A 21,368-nucleotide genomic window follows, 5' to 3' on the forward strand; every position below is an offset into this window, starting at 1 on the left:
ACAGTGACGATCACTATATAATAGACTATGTATTTTGTTCATTGTCTTTCATACCTCCTATGAAATATAATCTCCATGAAGGCAGAGATTTTGATGGCTTTATTTACAGCTGTATCCCCAGTATGTGTAACAGTGTATAAGACAGTCAGTGCTCATTAAATATTCATTAAATAAATGATTGAATGAATGTTCCTCTGATGTACTCTTGCCTTTTTTGTCCTACACAGTTCACTGGTGATCTGGTCTTATGAGATTTTATACGTGGTGAGCTTTGGTGGACATGTAGATACTGCAAAAGCCACTGAGTTTTCTTTGGTCCTGACATGTGATCACTAACCAATATTTTCAAGGCTGTTGTTGCCATTGAAATATTTTGTGTATCACCTATCCTTTACATAGTTCAGAATATCCATAATTTGAATTTAAATGTTTAATAGGTGTATTCGTTTCTTATTACTGCTGGAAAAAAACTAGTGGCTTAAAACAACAAAAACTTTATTATTTTACAGCTCTGGGGGTCAAAAGTCCAAACAGTTCTTATGAGGCTAAAATCAAAGTGTTGGTAGAGCTGAATTCTTTCTGGAGGCTCTTGGAGCAAAATCTGTTTTCTTGCCTTTTCCAGCTTCTAAATGCTGCCTGCATTCCTTGACTCATGGACCCATCAATGTGATTTCTGCATCTCCCTTCACATCTTTCTCTGACCCTCCTTTCTCCATTTTCCCCTCCTATGGACTCCTGTGATTACATTGCACCCATCTGAAGAATCCAGGATCTCTCCACTTCAAGAGCCTTAGTTTAATCACATCTGCAGGTTAACATAGTCACAAGTGCAGTGTTCATGATGTAGACATTTTTGAAGGGTCGTATTCTGCCTACCACATGGGTTGAACTTTTATTCCACATAAGAATGAATTTAAAGTGGTGATAGGAAGCACTGTTGAAATCTAAGCAAATAATGAAATTATTCCCAAGGTAATATATGGTTTTTAATATGAGAAAAATATTAGGTATAAAAATAGAGTTTTTGAAGTATTTATAATTCTGCCAGTACTGTTGAAAGAACAGGTAGTGCAAACTAGTCTGCAAGTTCAGGTTTTCATCTTAGCAAAGAAGGAAATTCAGATACTTCTGAAAATTTGATTTAAAAACTTTACCATATGTTTATTAAATAGCATGACTTGTTTGTTGCTAGACTGGGATGAAAGGTAAAGTGACTTTTATTTGCTCTAAGTCTTGGGTAATCCTGAATATAAACATGGGAATATTTATTCTTTTCTGTGTTGTCATAGCTTGAAAATCCTCTGTATTGATTTTTATAGTCAGTAAAAATAGGAAGCTAAAGGTGCAGACTTGGATGAACTGGCTAGGGAGAGTGAAACTTACATGTGAGAACTAATCACATAAAGTTCTTGAGAAGCCCAGGAGGCCAAACATCTAACTGAGACAATTCTCATCTTCTTGCAACGGTGAGTTTTTATTCACATTTACCCATTGGAAAGAGCAGGAATTCCTACAATTTGTGTTTCACAAGTTGACAAAGCTGTGGGTAGATACCATGAATGGAGTCATTGGGAAAATTGATGACATAAGACTGTGAAGAGTCCCAGTTTCTCCTGCCTACCTTTTTCTTCTTTCTGGGCCCTTCTTTCACTGACCTGTCCCAGACTCTACATTTTTCATTACTACAGTTTATCCTTTGCATTAATACATCAGCTGTCCACAAGTACAAATTCAGCCTGGAAGAAATTAACATAATAAGGCATGTATACTTTAGGATATATTATTCAAGTTAGCCTGTGATTCACTACGGAAGGTCCTGAGAAAAACAGTACTAAAATTTATCTGATGTTATAAAAAGAAAGGAAATTTATGTTGGAGACCTGCTGAGGGAAAATAAATCTAAATTGGGTGTTGTAATGAAAGGAATTCTGGAGCAGCCATTCAAGCAGTTTTTGTTGTGATGAGAAGAAAATGGCCTCATTGAAAGTAAGTAGATAATACTGCATAGGAGGAAAACATCACCAACTTTTTTCCAATTATTTCATACATTTTTTAAACATTTGGTCATGAGACAGGATGCATGAAATGAGACTGAAAGGTATTCTGGAGAATCGTAAAGGTCTTAAGCATGTTAAGTGAAGCATCTTTGCAAGTCCACATTTTCAGACAACTTACTAAGACACCTACTTTTATTAGATGTCCCACAGTGATGATCACTGTAATCTCAGAAATGATTCCAAAGGCATTGAGTTTATGACATTACATTTAAGAAACTTGAACAATGGAAAATCTTTCTTCACAGTTATGTGTGTCTTCAATGTATTCACATATTTATGTGCTTTTTGCCATGATTATGTACACTTGGAATATAATTTAGCATAGTCACATTTGGTTAGTGTGAAGCCATAATTATAAGCAATTTTAATCTAACTACATGGCTTAAAGTCTAAAAACTGTGGGTGGTCTTAAAAGCAGTGTTTATATATTAAATGATCTTAGCATTTGGCATAAATATACAATTTGTCTTAAGCTTCCATAGAAATAATATTGGGGAACAGGGATATTTGTAATTTAAGTATAATAGTAGAATTTAATTTTATCATTTGTGCTAATATTATATAGATACTGAGATAATGTTTAATTTTTGTCAGCGTATTATATCATGTACATCCACATTATAGAAATTATCCTTAAAATTCTGTATATTGGCACTGTAGCGAATTCTTCTGTTGATGAACTTGGTGTAGAAAATATGATATATTTAATTAACAAATTAACACCTTATTTTTTATATCGAACATATTTATAGTATATATTACTGAATAAATTATTTTTGCTTCTTCCTAGTATATCATTTGATAATTTCATTTCAAGTTTTATGTGATATTTTTTTATCTGTCATGTTTTATAGTGTAATCATCTCCCCAAACAAATCCATTTATTTTCATCTTTCACTTCTGACATTCAATACTTTGGCTGTGTCTATAAAATACTGAATATTTCATTGAAAATGAGGGGGTATACATTAGTCAGTTTTTCAGATGGGTTCAGATATTTGAGACAATGACATTGAGTGGGAACACATTAAAATCATATAGGAGTGATGATCCAATCTCAGACTATCTTCTTTTGCTCTACACTCTACAAACTCTATCTGGCACATAGTTCTAGGTGTTGATGGAGTAATTAAAGGAAAAGATCCTGTTTTTTTTTATCCCATAGCCTTAACATCAGTTTGCTCATCTCTAACAAATAAATTACCAATACCAGTTGCTACTCCAGGGAATGAATTGATTATGGTTTTCTCTTCTCTTTTCTTCTTCTCTTTTTTCCTTTTTATACAATTACTCTTGGCTTCAGGGGTATAACACTTTTCTGTATTTCTTTACATTTCTGACCTCTTTTTCAAATTCTCCTTCCCTGGCTTTTATATTTTTGGTTCCAGTTGTATTGATAACTCCTATGTCTCATCCACGTTTTCTTCTTTTATTTATTCAACACATATTTACTGAGTTCTTACTGTGTGCCATAAATTAGTCAAGATACATATTATAAACAAAACATGTTAAATCCCTGTTGTAATGGACTTGCCATTCTAATGGTGGTGGGGGGACTGAAAATTAACAAATAGATGAACAAATAAATTTATACTAAATTAATCTAGTGGGTTGATATATTTCCCCCAAAAGATATGTCCAAGTCCTAGTCCTCAGTACCAATAAATGTGGCCTTATTTGGAAAAAGACTCTGCCAATATAATTAGATTAAGAATCTTGAGATGAGATCATCATGGATTGTGAGGGGGAGGTCAAAATCCCATGCCAGGTATCTTTATAAGAAGAGCAGAAGACACAGAGACACAGAAAGGCCATGTGAAGGAGGCAGAGACTGGAGTTATGAAGCTCCAAGCCAAGGAATGCCAAAGGTTATGGGTAGCCACCAGAAGCTAGGAGAGAGAAGGCATGGAGCAGATTCTCCCTCAGAGTTTCCAGAGGGGACCAGTTCTGCCAAGACCTTGATTTTGAACTTTCAGCCTCCAGAACTGTGGAAGAATAATTTTCTGTTGTTTCAGGCAGCCAACATTGTGGTAATTAGTTATAGCAGCTTTAGAAAACTAATACAGTCTAAATGCAAAGAAGTACTACTGAGCAAAATAGAGAAGAAAGTTAGGGATTGTGAGGGTATGGAAGAGATTGTAAACTTAAATATGTGAGGAGATAATATTTGGTCAAAGATTTTAAAGAAGCAAGAGATTGAGCCATGTAGAAATCTACAGGAAGACATTTCCTAATACAAAGAACAAGGGCCAGAGCATGGCTATGCATTAAAGCAGCAGCAAGTAGAACACTGTAGGTAGGCCAGGTATGAGTTGGGGCAGACAGAGGAAAATAAATCACTGGCATAGCCTCAGGCTGCTTCATAGGGTACGTTGTAGGTTCTGTTACACACAATGATATGTAAACTGTTAGAAGTGCATGCACAAGGAAGTAATGGGTTATAATTCAGATGCTGTAATTGCTCTATGATTTTCTTCCTTCGTGGAATCTGTAGGAAGCTAAAATACAAACTTTATATCTAAATATTGATTGTCAATCAAGGTGGTTTTATTTGCTTTGAGCTAACATGAAATAGATGGCAGCATTTATTTAACACTAATGATATATGCCAAGTACTATTCTCATTTCTTTGCACACGGATCTATTTAATCCTCACACCAATCCCATGAAAGATATATTTTCATTCTCTTTTTTAAGGGTGAAGAAGTTAAGATTCAAATAACTTAACTAGTACAAGGCTTTAGAACAAGTTAGCTTGCACAAATGGCATTTGAATTCAGTCTGTATAATTTTAAAGCCTATATTCTGTAAATTCATGTTATTTTTATCTACTTATACTATTTATTAAAAATATTCATGACAAATGAAAAGCCAAATAGATTGGACATTTAAAACAGAATGCAATCTATAAGTGTTGCACTAGAAGAATCTTTATGTTCTTTGAAAACCCCTATTTGATATGTTTTTGATAATACTAGGCTTGGAGTGCCATGAAAAGTTTAAGAAGTAAGCTTAAAACCTCTGCTATTAATTTTCTTTCTTTCTGCAGACTGAACCCAGTCAATACTGCCAAGCAATTGTATTTACCCTTGACTTCAAAAGGATTTCAAAATTCCTGTCTTTCTCATCAGTCTCAATAATGTTCCTATATATGTATATAATGAGGTTGTATTTCTTTTAAAATAAGATTTCAATGAGTCTAGTAAATAATTTCTTCAATACATTTAATGGGAAAGTAATAATAGAATGATCATAAAGTTCTTGATTTAGGAAATGCTTGCTTTATCAGAAATAGAGATCACTCATGTTTGCTTTTTTCCCCAATTTAACCAGCCCTTAAAGACCACTTACTAGAAAATCTGCTATGAAATAAACTGAAGAGGTTTTAATCTAACATCTTAAGAAAATCTAGTTTAGAAAAATCCAATATAAAGAGACATAATCATGATATTGGTGTTTTATTATGCTTTAATTATTTTTATTATAATGTTATGATAAGCAAATCTTTCCTAATACCCTATGCAAAAATAACCAATTTTTCTTCCCTTTCTAAATTTACTCCAATTTAAACTTATATTTTCATATTTATTTGTTATTCCTTTTGTTTTTGTCAAGGTAAATTTGCTCTAATTAAGCTGAAATGGATTCTATTTTGTTTTTGTCATTAATATTGCCTCTCTCCCTAACTATCCTTCTAAATTCAATAGGTAATTGTTCAGGATAGGGGTGCAGTTATAAAAGTCACATCTCTTTTTTTGCCTACATTTTTCCAGCCATATTTCAGACAGCTAACTTTTTTCCTTACTAATTATATTTATTATTTATTTATTTTCCATCCTCACTTAGATTCCTCTCTGTTCCCCCATTTACTCTTTATTTCAGGTTCTTAGATGATTGAAGTAGATTGTACACTAATTCAGGTCAAAATATTTTCTTAGCATATCACTTGAGATATGCTAGAAGGATCTCTTGAGGAATTAGAAGTGTTATTATTATATAAAGGGCCTTAATATAACCATAATGCATATTCTGCAGGTTCTTACAAAACGAAATTAGATATACCAATTCCTTAGTCTAGCACATTCTTTAACTACAGAAATGATCTTAACTTAGTACAGTACTGGTTTATTGATACCAACCTAGGATTACAGATAAGTTTGTTTAGCAAACAATACTAATGAAAATTTTTAAAATAGTTAATGAGTAAGGGTTTTTTGTGTTGAAAACTAATTTAATTAATAGCTCAAATAGTGTATATATGTGGATTTAATTATTTAATATTGAATTTACACTTACAAAGCCCAGTTCTCATAGCAACAACGAGGACGCCTCTTTGACCATGTTTTTGTTGCCAAATAATTCAGTATAAATAGTATCTTTGAAAAAATCAAAGACTTTCGGGACAGCAAACTCACAAGATAGTTTCTTTTTGGACAAGAGGTCTAGTAAGACTGTTTCTACATAGCATCTGAATCTTGATTGGAGTTGATTTTCTAAATTTTGAACACTCCTTCACAGAATACTCAAGGTTGGGAACAAGTGCTTTTTTTGTGCCCTATGGTATGAATCTTGAAGTAAATCATAATTTCTATAATGAAATAGGGCTATTCCCTCTCCATGCCCCACACATGACTCTAATGTCCTGACATTAGGAGACAAGAGGCATATGATTCTTTCATTCTTGACTTGTAATTGATGTCTCGAAAAGAAAGCTACTTCATGATTGTTGTGGCCACAAGCCCTCTGACAAACCTTTTTGCAAATATTTGTGTTCACACTGGAAACCACAGAACATAAAACTGTAAGTCCATAATACTATTCTCTATTTAAATAATCAGTGTCTTTATTTTGCTGTCTGAATGATGGCAAGTTAGACATAGATGATACAATTATAATTCATTCATAGCTTAGGGCAGACCTGTTCAACATTTAGTAATTACCAACCCAGAGTTTAATATGTAACTGAAAGAAGGAATTTTTTTATTTGATATAATCATTAGGAAGACTTTCTGCAAAGACTGATGTAAGTTATAAAGACATTATTTGTGTGTGTGTGTTCTGGAAAAAGTTAATTCTTCTTTACCATAGGTTGTGGGCATGTGTGGATAATATCAGTACTATCAGTATGTAGCAGATCTTCTTCATCATGTCATCTACTTTATATACATTAGAATCCCTTTATGATTTTTTTTTTTAGTGGAGAAAAGAAAAGAATGATGCCAGTAACCTGAACTGTCCTTATTGTATCATGCTTTTCATTGCAGGGAGTAGTTAAATCTAGGAGTTTAGCTTCATCTATACTATTTACTCTATGCATAATAAGGACATTATACTTTTTTACTAATTGTAATCACCTTTATATTTTGACCATAAATTTGGCCAAACTATTGCTGTATTTTTCATTCCAATTTCAAAACAATACTTCTGTATTTCAAATTAAACATTGCTGTAACATGTAATACATTTTCCTTATCTCTCCATTAAAGAGATTTATGCATGGAAATGTTTCCAAGTGAAAGACACACTTTTAAAAATGTGCAATAAATGCATGAACTATTTCTACTCTCACACCTTTTAGAAAAACTTAAAAATAAATGCTTATACAAAAAATCACCCTGCTTTAAGCTGCTGAATAATCAATTGATCTCACTCTTTGAACTCCTTCAATTCTCACTGGAAAAAAGTATTTTAAAAGGAAGGTTTACCACCACCTCTACCCCTACTCTAAGAACTTATAAAATCTTTGAAAATGTGTAGCTGTTGTTTCTGAATTACAAGTTTAGAATACTTCTTAATGTTTTCATAGCCACCTTAAAATACTTAGAAAACATTTAAGAGATTAGCTCCGATGCTTCTTCATAAGTATATTCTTAGTAACTTGTGGTAATAGCAGTGACAACAACTAATTTGAAAATGAGGACTAAATGAAGCCTACAGTAGTGTGTGTATGTGTGTGTGTGTGTGTGTTTACATACATATGTGTGTCTTTATTTGGGTCTAGTTCTGGAAAAATAATTGGCAGCCATCAGTTTGAAATATCTGTTTCTGCACTGAGGAGTAATTTCCAGCCAATCTCAGAGTGGTGAAAGAAATAATCTAATGAATAAGCAAACATAAATTATTATTTTAATTTGTTAAATATAATTTACCAATATTTTCTGATAAGGCTTGATATTTAAATATGGAAGTGCCAATGTTTGAGGCTCATTATTATGGTACATACCTTAATTGGCTTTCAGTAGGAATATTGAAATACAGATATACATACAGAATTCTATTTCTGTATAGCTACTTTCTTGGTCTTTAATGTGCTAATATGTATTTTTAAACTTTAGTAAACTTACATTATTTAAAAAGGAGAAAATGTGTTCTTCAAATCAAATGGATTAGCTAAGATTAAATATAAGTTACCTGAGAATAAATATTATACTTAATTTTTTTCCACTGAAGTCTGTAACAGATACAATCTCTCCCAAGGACCCTGGGGTGGGCCACCTTATAGAAATACATGATCACTACTATCTAGATATGAATGCTTGCCAGGATTAGAGCTCTTCGCAGAGATATTTAGAAAAAGGTTTTATAATGTGAACTTTTCAACATGTGCGGATAATCTGTGTGAAAAGCATTGTTCTTCAATGGATGACGTCTTTGCACAGAATGATGGCTTTATCCTTTTTCACATCATTATGTTTGCTAGGGGAAAACCCTGCTGTGCTACATCATAATAACATGTAATCTTCTTGCTCAGTTCAGCTGAGATTTATGGAGGCTCTGTTCATAGAAGCTCTTCTTCAAAGCATGATTTATAATTTTACAGAATCACCCTAGCAAAAGAGCAAGAAGCTTTATAAGAGATATAACCATTAACACTCTTAAACAAAGATTAGTTTCAAGTTTTACAATCCAGTACCAAAGCATCTGGCAAGCCTCATGTCAGGTTTCCTTAATTGTCAGAGCTTTCTGAGTGTTAATTTACCCCCGTCCTAAAACATTCCCCCTTCCCTAAACACACAAGTGTACACTTGACTTGCTGATGATTAAGATAAAAGATCTAATTAAGTGCACCAAACCTGTTGATTTTCCACCTGATGATTTGTTACCCTTGAAGAAAATTTCAAAATAGCTATTTGCTTTTGGCAGAACCCTTGGAATCCTTATGGATAATGAATATATTCGTCCCAAATTACTACCCTTTTTTTGTCACATTTCCCTTAGGTCTAACTCATCCAGAAGAAAGATCAGTATATTCTTGTGATGCCAAACCACTCCAGAGGAACTCAGGCTAGTGTAGAAAATATTGGACAAACCTATGGAATAACCAACCCAAAGTAACCCAACAACCCAGTATATTTTCCTTAAGACCTCACCATTTTGGTTTTGATGATGGCAATTAACCTAGAAAAAATATATATATATAGCCTTAAAATAAATTTGAGCCTATATTAATCTGGTATTAAATTGTTTCCATCCACCATTACTAAATTAGTGCTTTGCTTTTAGAAATCCATGTCTCTTGACACCAATTTGCAAGTAAAAAAATTAAACAAAGCAAAAAACATATAAACAATAAGGGAGTATTAAGCATAAGGTGCTCCAGATTCACAATGTCCTCTCTGTGCCAGAATGCTGATAAACATAGGTTTACATGTCCCTTTAATTCTGACAAATGTGTTCCAATTACTCTGTGGACAGGAAACATTGGTAAATTGTATACTTTCTGGCCTGGCCTCATCTCCAAAATCATGGTATAAATTCAGTTTGTGAATTTATACAGGAACAATTTACTCTGCATGAATTCTTAAGAAAGCTTCAATTTGTAATATTTCTTCAAGTACATAATCTGTACAGTACTTTTAGAAAACAATAACTTAAATATACTTGAAAATTATAATCCAAATATCAAGCTCCATGTTTAAATTTATTCAATCTAATCTCTCTCCTTTTTGCCTCCATCCAGAAAAATTCCATTGACTTTCAAGTAAATTTAGATGCATTATATTATGTCTTAATTAGCCAATTCATTTAAAAACTTTCAATAGTCAATTTGGCCTTAAGTTTATTTCTATTTTTCTTTATTTATTCATAAATATGATTAATGTTGCTTCTCAAATTTTGAAGATCTCAGGAAATCTCCAATTCCATAAACTACCTTTTTCTTTTGGAATGTCAACTAAATTTATAAGTAATTTATTTCTATGTGACTAAAAGGAATTTATTTATACTCAAAAGTGGTTTCTCGTGATTAGAGGTCATGTAATAATTGGAAAAAGTAAATAATTAATGTCCACCTTCCCTTTCCCCTACCCTACTGTGTTACTTATTGTAGCAGTTGGTATTTTTATTTTTCATATATACAAAGTCCTTTTGTAAGTAATTGGAATTTCTAGTTTCAAAATGTTGAGGTGAAAGGAGAGAGAGACACAGAGAGAGAAACCATGTGGTGGATGGCTCTAAATGCCTCCATTTCATGTTATTAGGGAAGATAGATCCACAATACTTCAAGTGAAGAGGATAATTACAAAAAGCCAGTCACTTTACTATAGTAACTCAGTATAATACAATGATCCTAAGAGGTTCATATTATTATACTCATTTCACAGATGATGAGACTGAGAGTCATCTTTAACTTGATAGAGTTCATAAAACTAGTGAGATGTAGAGACAGATGCAGATTCCAAAAGTCCCTTCTTTTCCACTGTTGTACCATATTGCTGAGTAGATTTCATGTATATACTATTTTAGGCATCTATCATTTCCTCCTTAGATATACCCTACCACTCTTACTGATTGTAGGACAGAAAGGCATTGCAGGAGGACCTTTCGAAACATTAAGGAGAGTAGGAATTAAGTAAAGATTTTTCTTATTCCAAGAAATCTATGGAACGTATTCACTGTAATTGAGAACAGTGCCCTGTAATTTATTATAAAAATTCGAAGTTATGATTTTGCCAAGGCTTTTAACATGAAATCCTTCAACTAATATGGTGAGCAAAAGTAAGTGTCAAATTACACTCCACATTTGCAAACTTTGCTGTGTGTTTCATGGATATTATTTCAATAGTAAAGATATTGATTTCTTGTAAGGTAATAAATGAAAATGAGGGAAAGTTTTTATAAATGTAATCACTAGAGGCATCACCCACATACTTACATGTCTTGGGAATATATCATTATGGTAGATATTACATAAGACTCCCCCCAAAAATCTCTCATATGATGGTTTGAGAAGGTTTTCTTTTTCCTAACCTGTCAATATGTCAACTATATGGCAATAAAAGAAAAACAATCTTTCAATTCAATGCACTTGTAGTCTTTGGTAGCTAAAATAAAGTGATGATTGTGACAATTTAGAATGACGTATTTCTACAAAAGCTGAAATTCCTGGGGTGTGCATGATTACTGAGAAAATGAAAGCATACCTACATTTCTACTGGAAAATCTGTGAGAAAGAAATGCAACTGATGAATACACTGAAACTCCTCTGAATTCTCTTTTTGCCAGATTTTGAAACAATAATGAAATGTTGATACTGTAGTCAGAAATATCATGATCTTATTCTATGATTTTCTTACCATTAGGTTAGAGTGGCAGTATAATTTCCAAGTGGGAGAATAAAGGGTGCATTCTACATTTTGCCTTAAAATGATCACAGCATCAGTGTGGGTTTATCTCACTCCAGTAATTTTGGAATTAGACAGTTTAAGCAATGCGGTTAATATGTCAGGTTGCTAAAGCTCAGATTCTGTACAACACTGTCAGGAAAACATTTGAAAACAGTTAGAATGTTCTGCCAGATTTAGAAGGTTGAATCAAATTATGTTGTTTCATAAGCCTTTTTTTGCAAGGCAGTTATATTTTGGGAAGTGAATTTTATTTTTAGGCCACTTATAACAGTTATTATTTTCCTGAAAGATTACATCCTTTGGAACCTGGAAATATTTTTCCATTTATCACAAAAGCTATAGCACTGTATATATTTTGAGCTATGATTCACATTTTTGTGAATGGAAATTTGGCTGAAAATTTCCTTACTTCTTGCCTCAGACAAAAAACTGAGGGATATTTAATAGAATTTTGGGCATTTACACTGAACCAGTGCTTCTGATGAGCTAGTTGCTCTCCATATCCATAAATAAAATCATTCAGGCAGACTACATACAATTTTTTAAGCCATAAAATTTCTGGATTCTGAAGGTGAAATAATATAAGTAAATATCCTTTTTTCACATACATCTATTTTGTTAGGCCAACAGGGCATCACTGGTGAAATAAAGTATTAGTGTTTAAAGGATTTAATACATTTTTAAGCAACGTTGAATTCCCTTCCAATGTCTAAACTCTGAACTACTAATATCCAATTCAGAAATAAGAAGATCCAATACCTATCCATCCTTCTCTTGGAAGTATTTTTTTTTATTTTTAGCAGTAATGCCAGTGACACTTCTCAAAACCCTTTCAGATCCATGGTAAGACACACTTCTCAGTTTTCACTGTCGAGTACCATCTTAATATGAACTAGATTAAAATGAAGCTTAAATCTGTAAAGACTGTGATTAGAAAGCACTTTACTCTTTCCTTGACAGCTTGACATCCGATTCTGTAAAAGGGAAGGTACAGTTTGGTTCAGCACATGGAGCATGTGAGGACACAGAAATGCAGATTTGCATTTTATTTCTCAGGTGTCACCGATGAACCATATTTCTTCTTCTCAAAAAAGTCAAGCATAAATGTTTTTGAGCCCTAATATTTCCTAGAATTGCCATTTCTCTCATTTGCAATATAGTTAATCCTCAGCAGTTCTGTATATTGGAGCTGTTTTATTAGATGATTTTCTAGTTATTACTCTTCTAACTGTGAGATTTGGTGGAAGAGGGAGGAGTAATGGGAAAAACAATATTAGGAGTGGGAATATTATCTTACCTTTAAGTTGTTATTCTTACACAAAACAAAATTCAATAAACTTTCCTTATATTTGAATATTGTGGCTTATTGTACAATAGAGATATTTAGTTGCCAAATTTAAATGGACAAGATATATCCACATAGCTTTAAGCATTTAACCACCAAAAATACTATCCCTACTCAATTCAACGGATGTTTGAATGTGGCTTTACACATTTGACAGAGGTCAACCTAGACAGACATAAAACTGCTCACAGCTGACAGCAAGTGTTTAAATCAGATGCTGAAAATGTGCATGGGAAATGCAACTCTAACAGAATTGGTTTAAAAATAAAGTTTAATCTAAGACCTGAGCACAAATCTGTTTAGAAACTCCTGTAGCACACAACACATTGCTCAACTACATTTGAATGTTTCTCCTTTGCTCACTATATAACTGTAAAATCATCAGCTAATTTTGCAAGTCCATCAAGAAAGAGTATGTGCTTAATTCACTTTCTCATACATTTGTCCCACCATTTAGTCTCCACATGGCACTCTAGTCATACTGACCACATCCTGGGTTTCCATGCCTTGGACCAGATTGTTTTCTTTGCCAAAAAAAACTCCTCTTCACCCTCTGCCTCTAAAGTTTTCACTTATTTCATAGACTTGTTCGTTGCATAGTAATTAGTGTATTTTTCCTTTTCCCCTAGATCAAGGATCAGCAAACTTTTCTACCTCTAGGAAAGCACGTAAAGAATTCTATTAGATTCTTTCCTTCATATTTGCCATTTAGCATGCCATTACACTGAAGATTAATCATTTCTAATTGAAGGTTAAATAAAAGCTCCTCATTGTGTATTTGTTGCAACTCATTGCAAATTAGTGTGGGCATGGAGATTTTGCTTCTTGTTTTAACTTATACAGCAATGGAGTGTATAAAATAACTTGACTTGTGAGTCAAACAATTCCAGTTGTTACTAAAATGACTTTACTGCAGTGTGTAAGTTTTGCATGTAAGCCCTGTTTTACCTAATGATTTTAGGTTGATTTATTACAAGACATTATCAAGTCTGTAGAAAAAACTAACATCCTAAGTGATTCACTACTCAGTAGTAATGGTCAAGGATGCTTCTTCTTATTCAGCAAAATTTCAATCTCGGCTCTGCCAACTGAAATCAACATGTCCATTGTGTTTAAGAAAGAGTTTATTCAGAGTCTTACTGAAGACCATTGCTTGGAAGTCAGTATATCAGAGTGTTATGACAGACTTCTCCAAAGCCCTTCATTTAGGAGCAACATAAATACTTTTTTACAAGAGAAGGTGTGTGCAGAGAAGTTATGTTAATCAATACATCAGGGCTATGTCTGAAAAGCACAGGCAATGAATATTCTGATGCTATATGTGTGTGAAAGAAAGCAAGGATTAGGACTTATTCTCCTAAAGGATTCTACTGAGGACACATGAATGGAACTAGTGTATCTTCTTTCGAGCATTCCAGGCTGCTTTTCTCTGGTCACAGGTGAGGGGCAAAGGGCTGTGACAGTCTCATGACACAGGCAAGACTGGTTGCAGGGCATCTTCACAGCATAACAGGAACTGACCAGGCTCACTTGACGTCTCTACAGTTTACACAGCTCTCTTTGCCTGTGGGACCACCATGGGGGACTACAAAACTTCATTTTATTTTATGGCTCTGAGCTAAAAATATCTCAGTAAAATTTTGTCACTGCTAAGCCATCCAACTGCTTGTGTGGTAGGGTAAGTGAGAATATTCAGTTTATATTTTTGACAAATGTTCAAAGAACCACAATGGTTCCATTAACAATAGTGAATTAAGTTCACTATTAACACTATGGTTCAACAACACATGGCAGACTGCAATATTTTCCATAAATACCTACGGGATGAACAGTACAATAAATAACCATAGGCTTTGAACACCTTCCATTTTCCAAGCCTTGTAAACTTGCCCAACCAATCCTTTTTCCACAGTATATATATTTTATCCACCATTAGTTGTAACACTTCTTAGCAGATACCACTTCATGTTTTACTGAATTAGTGTTTTCTCAACTTCTTTGAAAATATGCTTTCCTGATCTGTAGAACACAAACTATTCATTCATAGAGGTTAATTCTTCAGTCACTTCAAACTTAGTGTTGCTTCCTCAATAACAATTAAGCATTGTTGGTAACATCTGTTAACTCATGATAAAGATGAGGAAAACCTCTTGAAATTATTTGCCCATATATTTTTTTAAATTCACTATTGATGTTGCTGTCAGGGTCTTCAACGTTTTGAGTAACCATAACTGCTGAAAGGCTAATAGTACTAAGTTTATTTCCTGTAGATAAATTTATTTGACCTTTGTAAGCAAACGCAATTTAATTAACTCACTATCAGTAAGTGTTTTTCTCTGCTTGGCTAATAAATGAAGCTTTTGGAACTTACTTTGGTCTTAGACTCATTTTAATTTCTTTTATTTTTGTGAAGAAATTCTGCTGTGATGAGATGTTCCATTTTTATTTTCTAATTCATCTAACCATTGCTTTCCTTAAGGTATACACATTATTAAACAGAGCAATCTTTGATTTTTAATATAATCCTATCATTCTTAAGTATTACAGAACATAACAATTAATAGATAACAAATTATAATTATGATTTCTTTGATCAAGGCAATGTATTTATGATCTGCAAAGAGAGTATATGGACAATAGAAATTCCACCAATGTTACCACTAATGCTTTCAAATGCCTTGGGATAACCCACATTGTAGAGTTTAAAAAGGCATGTTTTTGTGCACATTTTTGATTGATAGGAAAAATAATGATTCAAGTTTAAGAGTTTTCATTTTGTAGTGTTAGAAGAGTGTAACTCCAGGGTGGGAGGGAGAATATTTTCCCAGCCCAGGGCAAAATACCTTTGAAACCAAAATCAGTCAAAGGGAGAAATAGAGTGGGAGAAACCCATTTATTGCTTGCAAACAGTTGTCCAGTTCTATTCATCCGTGTCTCTCACGACCTGGCTGCAGAAAAAGGGACCCCACCCTACCTCTACAGTCCAGATTTGCCCCCCTTCCCACCTTGTAATCAACTACTGATATGGAGGTGGACTACTTCTCTCCACCCCTTGGAAACACCTATTGATATGGAGATGCACTAAGGCCAGGTGAGAGATTCTGGAAATGTTGCAATTTTATCCACAAAGAGGAAAAATAACTTTCCCTCTGCCCTTCTAGGTTCTTGGCTGAAACCCTCCTTTAGTAAAAGACAGATTAATAGGAGAAAGATAAACATAAATTTAATAACATGTATAACTCCCATATGCATAAGAGATACCCAGGAAAACTGACTAACTCTCCAAAATGACCCAAGCCACCACCTTAAAAGAGTATCTCCAGCTAAAGACAAAAGATGTTGTGGGGTGGGGGAGCCAGTTATGGGAGGTTACAAAGAAGAGCATAGTAAGCAAGGGTAAAGTTATTATGCAGATTTAAGTCACTGCCTTCTCCACTGATGAAGAGTTTCTAGAGATTTGGTCATCCTCTTCCTGGCACAAAGAGAAAGAGACCTTTACAAATGGAGATTTCCCTTATCAATGTAAATGTCTCCTATAAAAGCATAACTTCCACTCAGTTTTCAGAGCTTTTCTTGTCTGCTGTTTCTTAAAAATAATAAATCTGAAATAATCCTTATGCCAAAGAGATATATTTTTGGGTGGCACATTCTGCTCCCCTTGAATGACCTGTCAAGTAATAATGGCATCACTGCAATTTGTAGTACACCAAACAGCAGTGTTAAGTCCTGAGAGTGTAACATGAGACCTATAATTCAACTTTGCTACTATAGAATGAAACTTCTCACAGTCACCAAGTTGGGTTTTCACAGCTTCCTTGAAAAAGCTCTCCCTTTCATGTTGGGGGAGAGGTATTGTGTATTTCCCTTGGTTCTTGTCCCTGCCCTGACAAAGAATTGAAGGGCAGAGACACAGTAGTGAAGCAGAGTAAAAGTTTTATTTAAAGTTACTCAGAGAGAATGTGCAGGCGAACTCAGAGAGAGGGGAGTGCCCTGAAAGGTTGAAAAGAGAGAGTTTAAAGTTAAAAGGTTACACACTTAGAAAGTGTGGGGACCTCAGAGAGAGGAGTGCACTGAAAGGTTGGGGGTTCCCCCTTTTAAGGATGTTTCAGGAATGTGACAAAGGGCTAGAGGTGTGGACATGCTAAGTGGTCTCAAGTATCTTTGATGGTACATTAAGTTTCTTATCAGTCCTCTAGGTAATTTTGCAAAATTAGCCTAACACAAGAAATTTATTGCTTTGGTCCCCTCCAGAATAGCAGCTTCCTGGTTTGGGAGCATATCAGTCAAGACTGTCTGCCCTTCCTCCAAGGTGGGCAGAGTTATTTGTTGCTTGCCAAAGAGTATGTTAAGAATCTTTCTTCTTAACTTCTTGGGTGTTTTCAAAATGCAATTTTGGCTTTAAGGTGGGATTTCCCTGTCTTTATTATGCTGTTTATAGGTGGGCCTCTTAGCAGGCTAGGGTAAATCTTACAATGATCTAACTGACACAATGAGGACGCGGCTGTGCTCAGATACTTTTCCTTATCTGGGGAATATTGAAACATTCAAGGCCAAATTCCTCCTGACCTTTTGAGCTTTAACTGATTAACTCATTAACTCTGAGTCTTTTCTGGCTTTCTAGTTTTAACTGGTTAACTGAATCCTTTCTAAGGGGCCTTACTGACCTTGTTCTCTTTCCACCCAGCTCATATCTATTTTCTTGCCTAACATTTCATAGATCAAATGAGAACTTTTTACCAAATCCTTCACCCCATATACTAAAATTCACATATACAGAAAATAGTATACATTCAGTATTTTAAAAACAGAAGAACATATTCTTTGTCGTGAGGAAAATTAAATGGATACAGACATCATCTTTTCAAAACCTTGGTAATTATTCTGAGTTAGTGGGTTAGTATTTGTGTATTGGTTCATAAATTTTTTGGCATTTATAACATCTATTAAATATCTTTGCATGATAGCAAATTTGTTGTGTGGTGGCACACACAAGATAGATTTTAATTCCAGATAATGATAAATTCACAAATCCAAGCTGTTGAAGCCATTGAGTTGTAAAAGCATTGAACTGAAAGTATCTCTAGCTAAAATTTCAACCATTTAAATATTTTAAATTGTCCTCCACAATTCCATTCATATGTTTAATGGAACTCAAATATAACACTGAAATGAATGTAAGCTCCATGAAAAAAGGAATTTCTTCTCTTATTTTTTTTCTCTTTTTTATTCCCAGTACCTAGAACTCTGCCTGTCATATTGTAAGTCCTCAACAACTACCATGTCTAGAAAGAGATATTTACGTGGGCATTATTTTATTGACCTGTGTTCAATGCATGTGTGCAATTCACTGTTTTTCACTTTTAACAAACTACTTAAAATAAATTTTTTTTTTTTTCCTTTGTAAAGCCAATGAAGGATGTTGTACAATCTCACACTCCCATGAAAGAGTCAACTGTGGAGATCTGGACTCATTCCCAACCACAGGTATGAAAAGAAACACTTGTTATTTCTTCTCTTTTCCCTTTAATTTATTTTTATGACTTTATAAGGAATATTCTTAAATTGTGTTTCTCTTTCTGTGTTCCATGAAGTTCCTATAGGTGTTTTTGGGTCAGATTTTGTATGAAAATCTGACATTAAATATATATTTATTCCTAGTGTGGTTGGTAACAATAATGGAATTTGTTTATCTGTTGAATCAGGTATAAACATTCCTCAAAAAGTGTCTTTGAAATGATTGTCTATTCCAATGATGCTTAAGTCCAGTTCAGAGATCATGGATTGAAAAAAAATGAGAACTGTTGCTTTATAATATGACTTAAATATAAGGTTTAGCTTATTAGAGGGCAAGCTGTTTTTATGCTACTTAAGCAAATTTTAGGAAAACCTCACTAAAATCATGGGGAAACCAATTTGAATTTTGAAAAATGCCAAATTATAAGGTATTTTTAAAGAATACACTTTTACTCATTTCACCAGAACAGATCAAAATGTGACTCATAAATTCAATCAAATTTGTGTTCTTAGTGGAGGCATTAAGGGGACTTTAAAAATGGAGTGGAGAGGTCAATGTCTAAGCATTTATGTTATATGTTAGTCTGTGATTGGTTAACTTACTACTGTTAATAAACATCCTGAATCTGACCCCTTGGGTGCTAAATTAATAACCATAAATTGTCTTCTATCCTCTTATTTTCAAATGCCTATTTTTAACAGGGATACAAATTCAGAAAATGTAGATACATAAATGCATATCTCCAGTTTTAGAAAAACAACCCAATTGAAGTGAAAAGAAAATCACATTTGCTTATTATTTATTTTTTCATGTGTGCATCTGAAATTCATGAAAATCATGTATTCTGTCATAATATTCTATAATATTTTACAATAATAATTTATGTTCTTTACAAAGAGTTACAGAATTAATATGTGCACTGTAGGAAGAAATGGTGAATTAAATAAAGGTACATTGCAATCCAGGAACAGTTTACATTGTTAGAAATTTCAAGTTACTCAAGTCTGAATCAGTGAAGTTTTGCCAAATTTCCAACTGACTTTCAAGTCGTTCACCTCTGAGTCAGTCTAAAGAAAACTGGTCAGGTTGTGGAATACAAGGTGATATAATCTACATTTTTATCCTTGATTAAGGAGCTTTTTCAATCTTCAGAATAACAGTTTTGGGGAAAAGTATACAACTTAGAAATACATATTTTAAGATCCAAAAATTTGAATGACTAGTGTAACATCAAGAATGACTGGGATAAATGGAAGCTAGATGGAATTAGACATTGTTACATAACACTTTTCCTCTAAGAGTAAAAAGATGCTCTATCAGTAATAGTTTTTATCTAGCCAATTACTTCTTATTTTATTCTACTAAATGGAATGCAATACAGTTAATTCTACTAATTTTTTTCCAAATAATGGTTTTTCATTTGTTTACAAACTTAAAATCTTGTTAGAGACATAATCGTTTCTTACATAGTGGGTGTTTTTTGCTTGAGGCTCTTTTATTAGGTAAGACTTGTAAGCCTCTGATAGCTTTGATTGTCTTTAGTACCTGAGACTTCAAATGAAATTTAAGATGTATCAGAGAGTGGATTGTACTGTATAGTATTAATTTGCTAATGATACAGATAGGGACTTTACAAATTTGTTTGTGACAAACACTGTGCTTGCCTTTGAAAAGATGAAAAATATATTTACTTTATGACTCCGTATGAAATATCTCATATTTAGGAAGATATTCAATATTCATTTGTGGGATTTAAAAAGCAGCAACATGAAAATAGAAACTACTGAAACTAGAGTTCAACCTGGAAATTAAGTTACTTCTATTCCTCCACTGAAGTCATTGAACTCTTTGATAATGCCCCTTTCAATGATTCAGAAGCCAATTAATTAAAAGTCATGATACAGATAATGACTTTGAGGATTTATTTTTTTAAAACTGGTAAGTGATAAAATGGTTTCCCATAAAGCAGAATGGTTCTTAACTGTAAAAGCCAACTATTAAGCTAATTAAAGTAACTTGTGAACCATGAAATCGTAGGTCAATTTATCCTTTAAGTAAAGGAATTCAAAATGAAAGTCCATTTCCTTATAAGAAATATCCTTATGAATCCATTTCCTTTAGCATGTTTGTTAGAGTATTTAGGTACACCATTGGGGTACATATTCTGAAGTTCCAAGTTAGATGTTTTTTAAATAACATTCTTTTGAAATAACATTGGAAAGTAAGTCAAGTCACCTAATGCACCTTTTCAATGGGCAGAGGCCAGCAGGATTACAAACATTCACTGTAGGTAACATCCTAGCATCTGTGTGTAACTTAGGGATAATAGAGAGCTACTCAAAAATGGCCACTGACCTGCTCTGCACATGTTGTATACATATGCCAGTTGGAGTAGAATCCTTATTTTTTTGTAATGCAGCATTTATAATTACTTTTCCCCTTGCATATAAATTTTCCTCACCATCTTCCTTGCCCTGATTCATAGTAATTAAAATGCTTAGTGAACTAAGTAAGTCGAATCTAAATAATATCCTGTGAAAAAAATTGAAACAAAATAAAACTAGTATATTTCGGGGAATCTTGTCATGGTTTTATATGGCTCTCAATAGCAATGCCTTTCTTGTGAAAAAATTCTACATGGATGACAGTCTCATTCTCGATATAGGCATTAACTTGGCTACCACTGTACTTCCTTAGATATATTGTGATCATGACATATTCATTAAGAAATAAGTAGATCAGAACAATAATGTTAGGCAGCTACTATAAAATATGTGGGGGTGGGGAATGGATCTCCTGCTTGACATTAATTCCCAAAATGTTAA

General features: G+C 33.5%; 1 protein-coding gene across 3 annotated transcripts in view; it reads left to right on the forward strand.

The window, feature by feature from the left end:
* PCDH11X (protocadherin 11 X-linked) overlaps positions 1–21,368 on the forward strand; it is a 797,150-nt gene that overhangs the window by 382,677 nt on the left and 393,105 nt on the right. For all 3 annotated transcript variants that reach the window (XM_073227421.1, XM_073227423.1, XM_073227424.1), the window contains one exon: positions 18,435–18,512. In XM_073227421.1, coding sequence (XP_073083522.1) covers positions 18,435–18,512 — 78 coding nt within the window. The remainder of the gene's footprint in view (positions 1–18,434; positions 18,513–21,368) is intronic.

This window comes from Manis javanica, chromosome X, assembly GCF_040802235.1.
Source record: "Manis javanica isolate MJ-LG chromosome X, MJ_LKY, whole genome shotgun sequence".
Classification (NCBI taxonomy): Eukaryota; Metazoa; Chordata; class Mammalia; order Pholidota; family Manidae; genus Manis; species Manis javanica.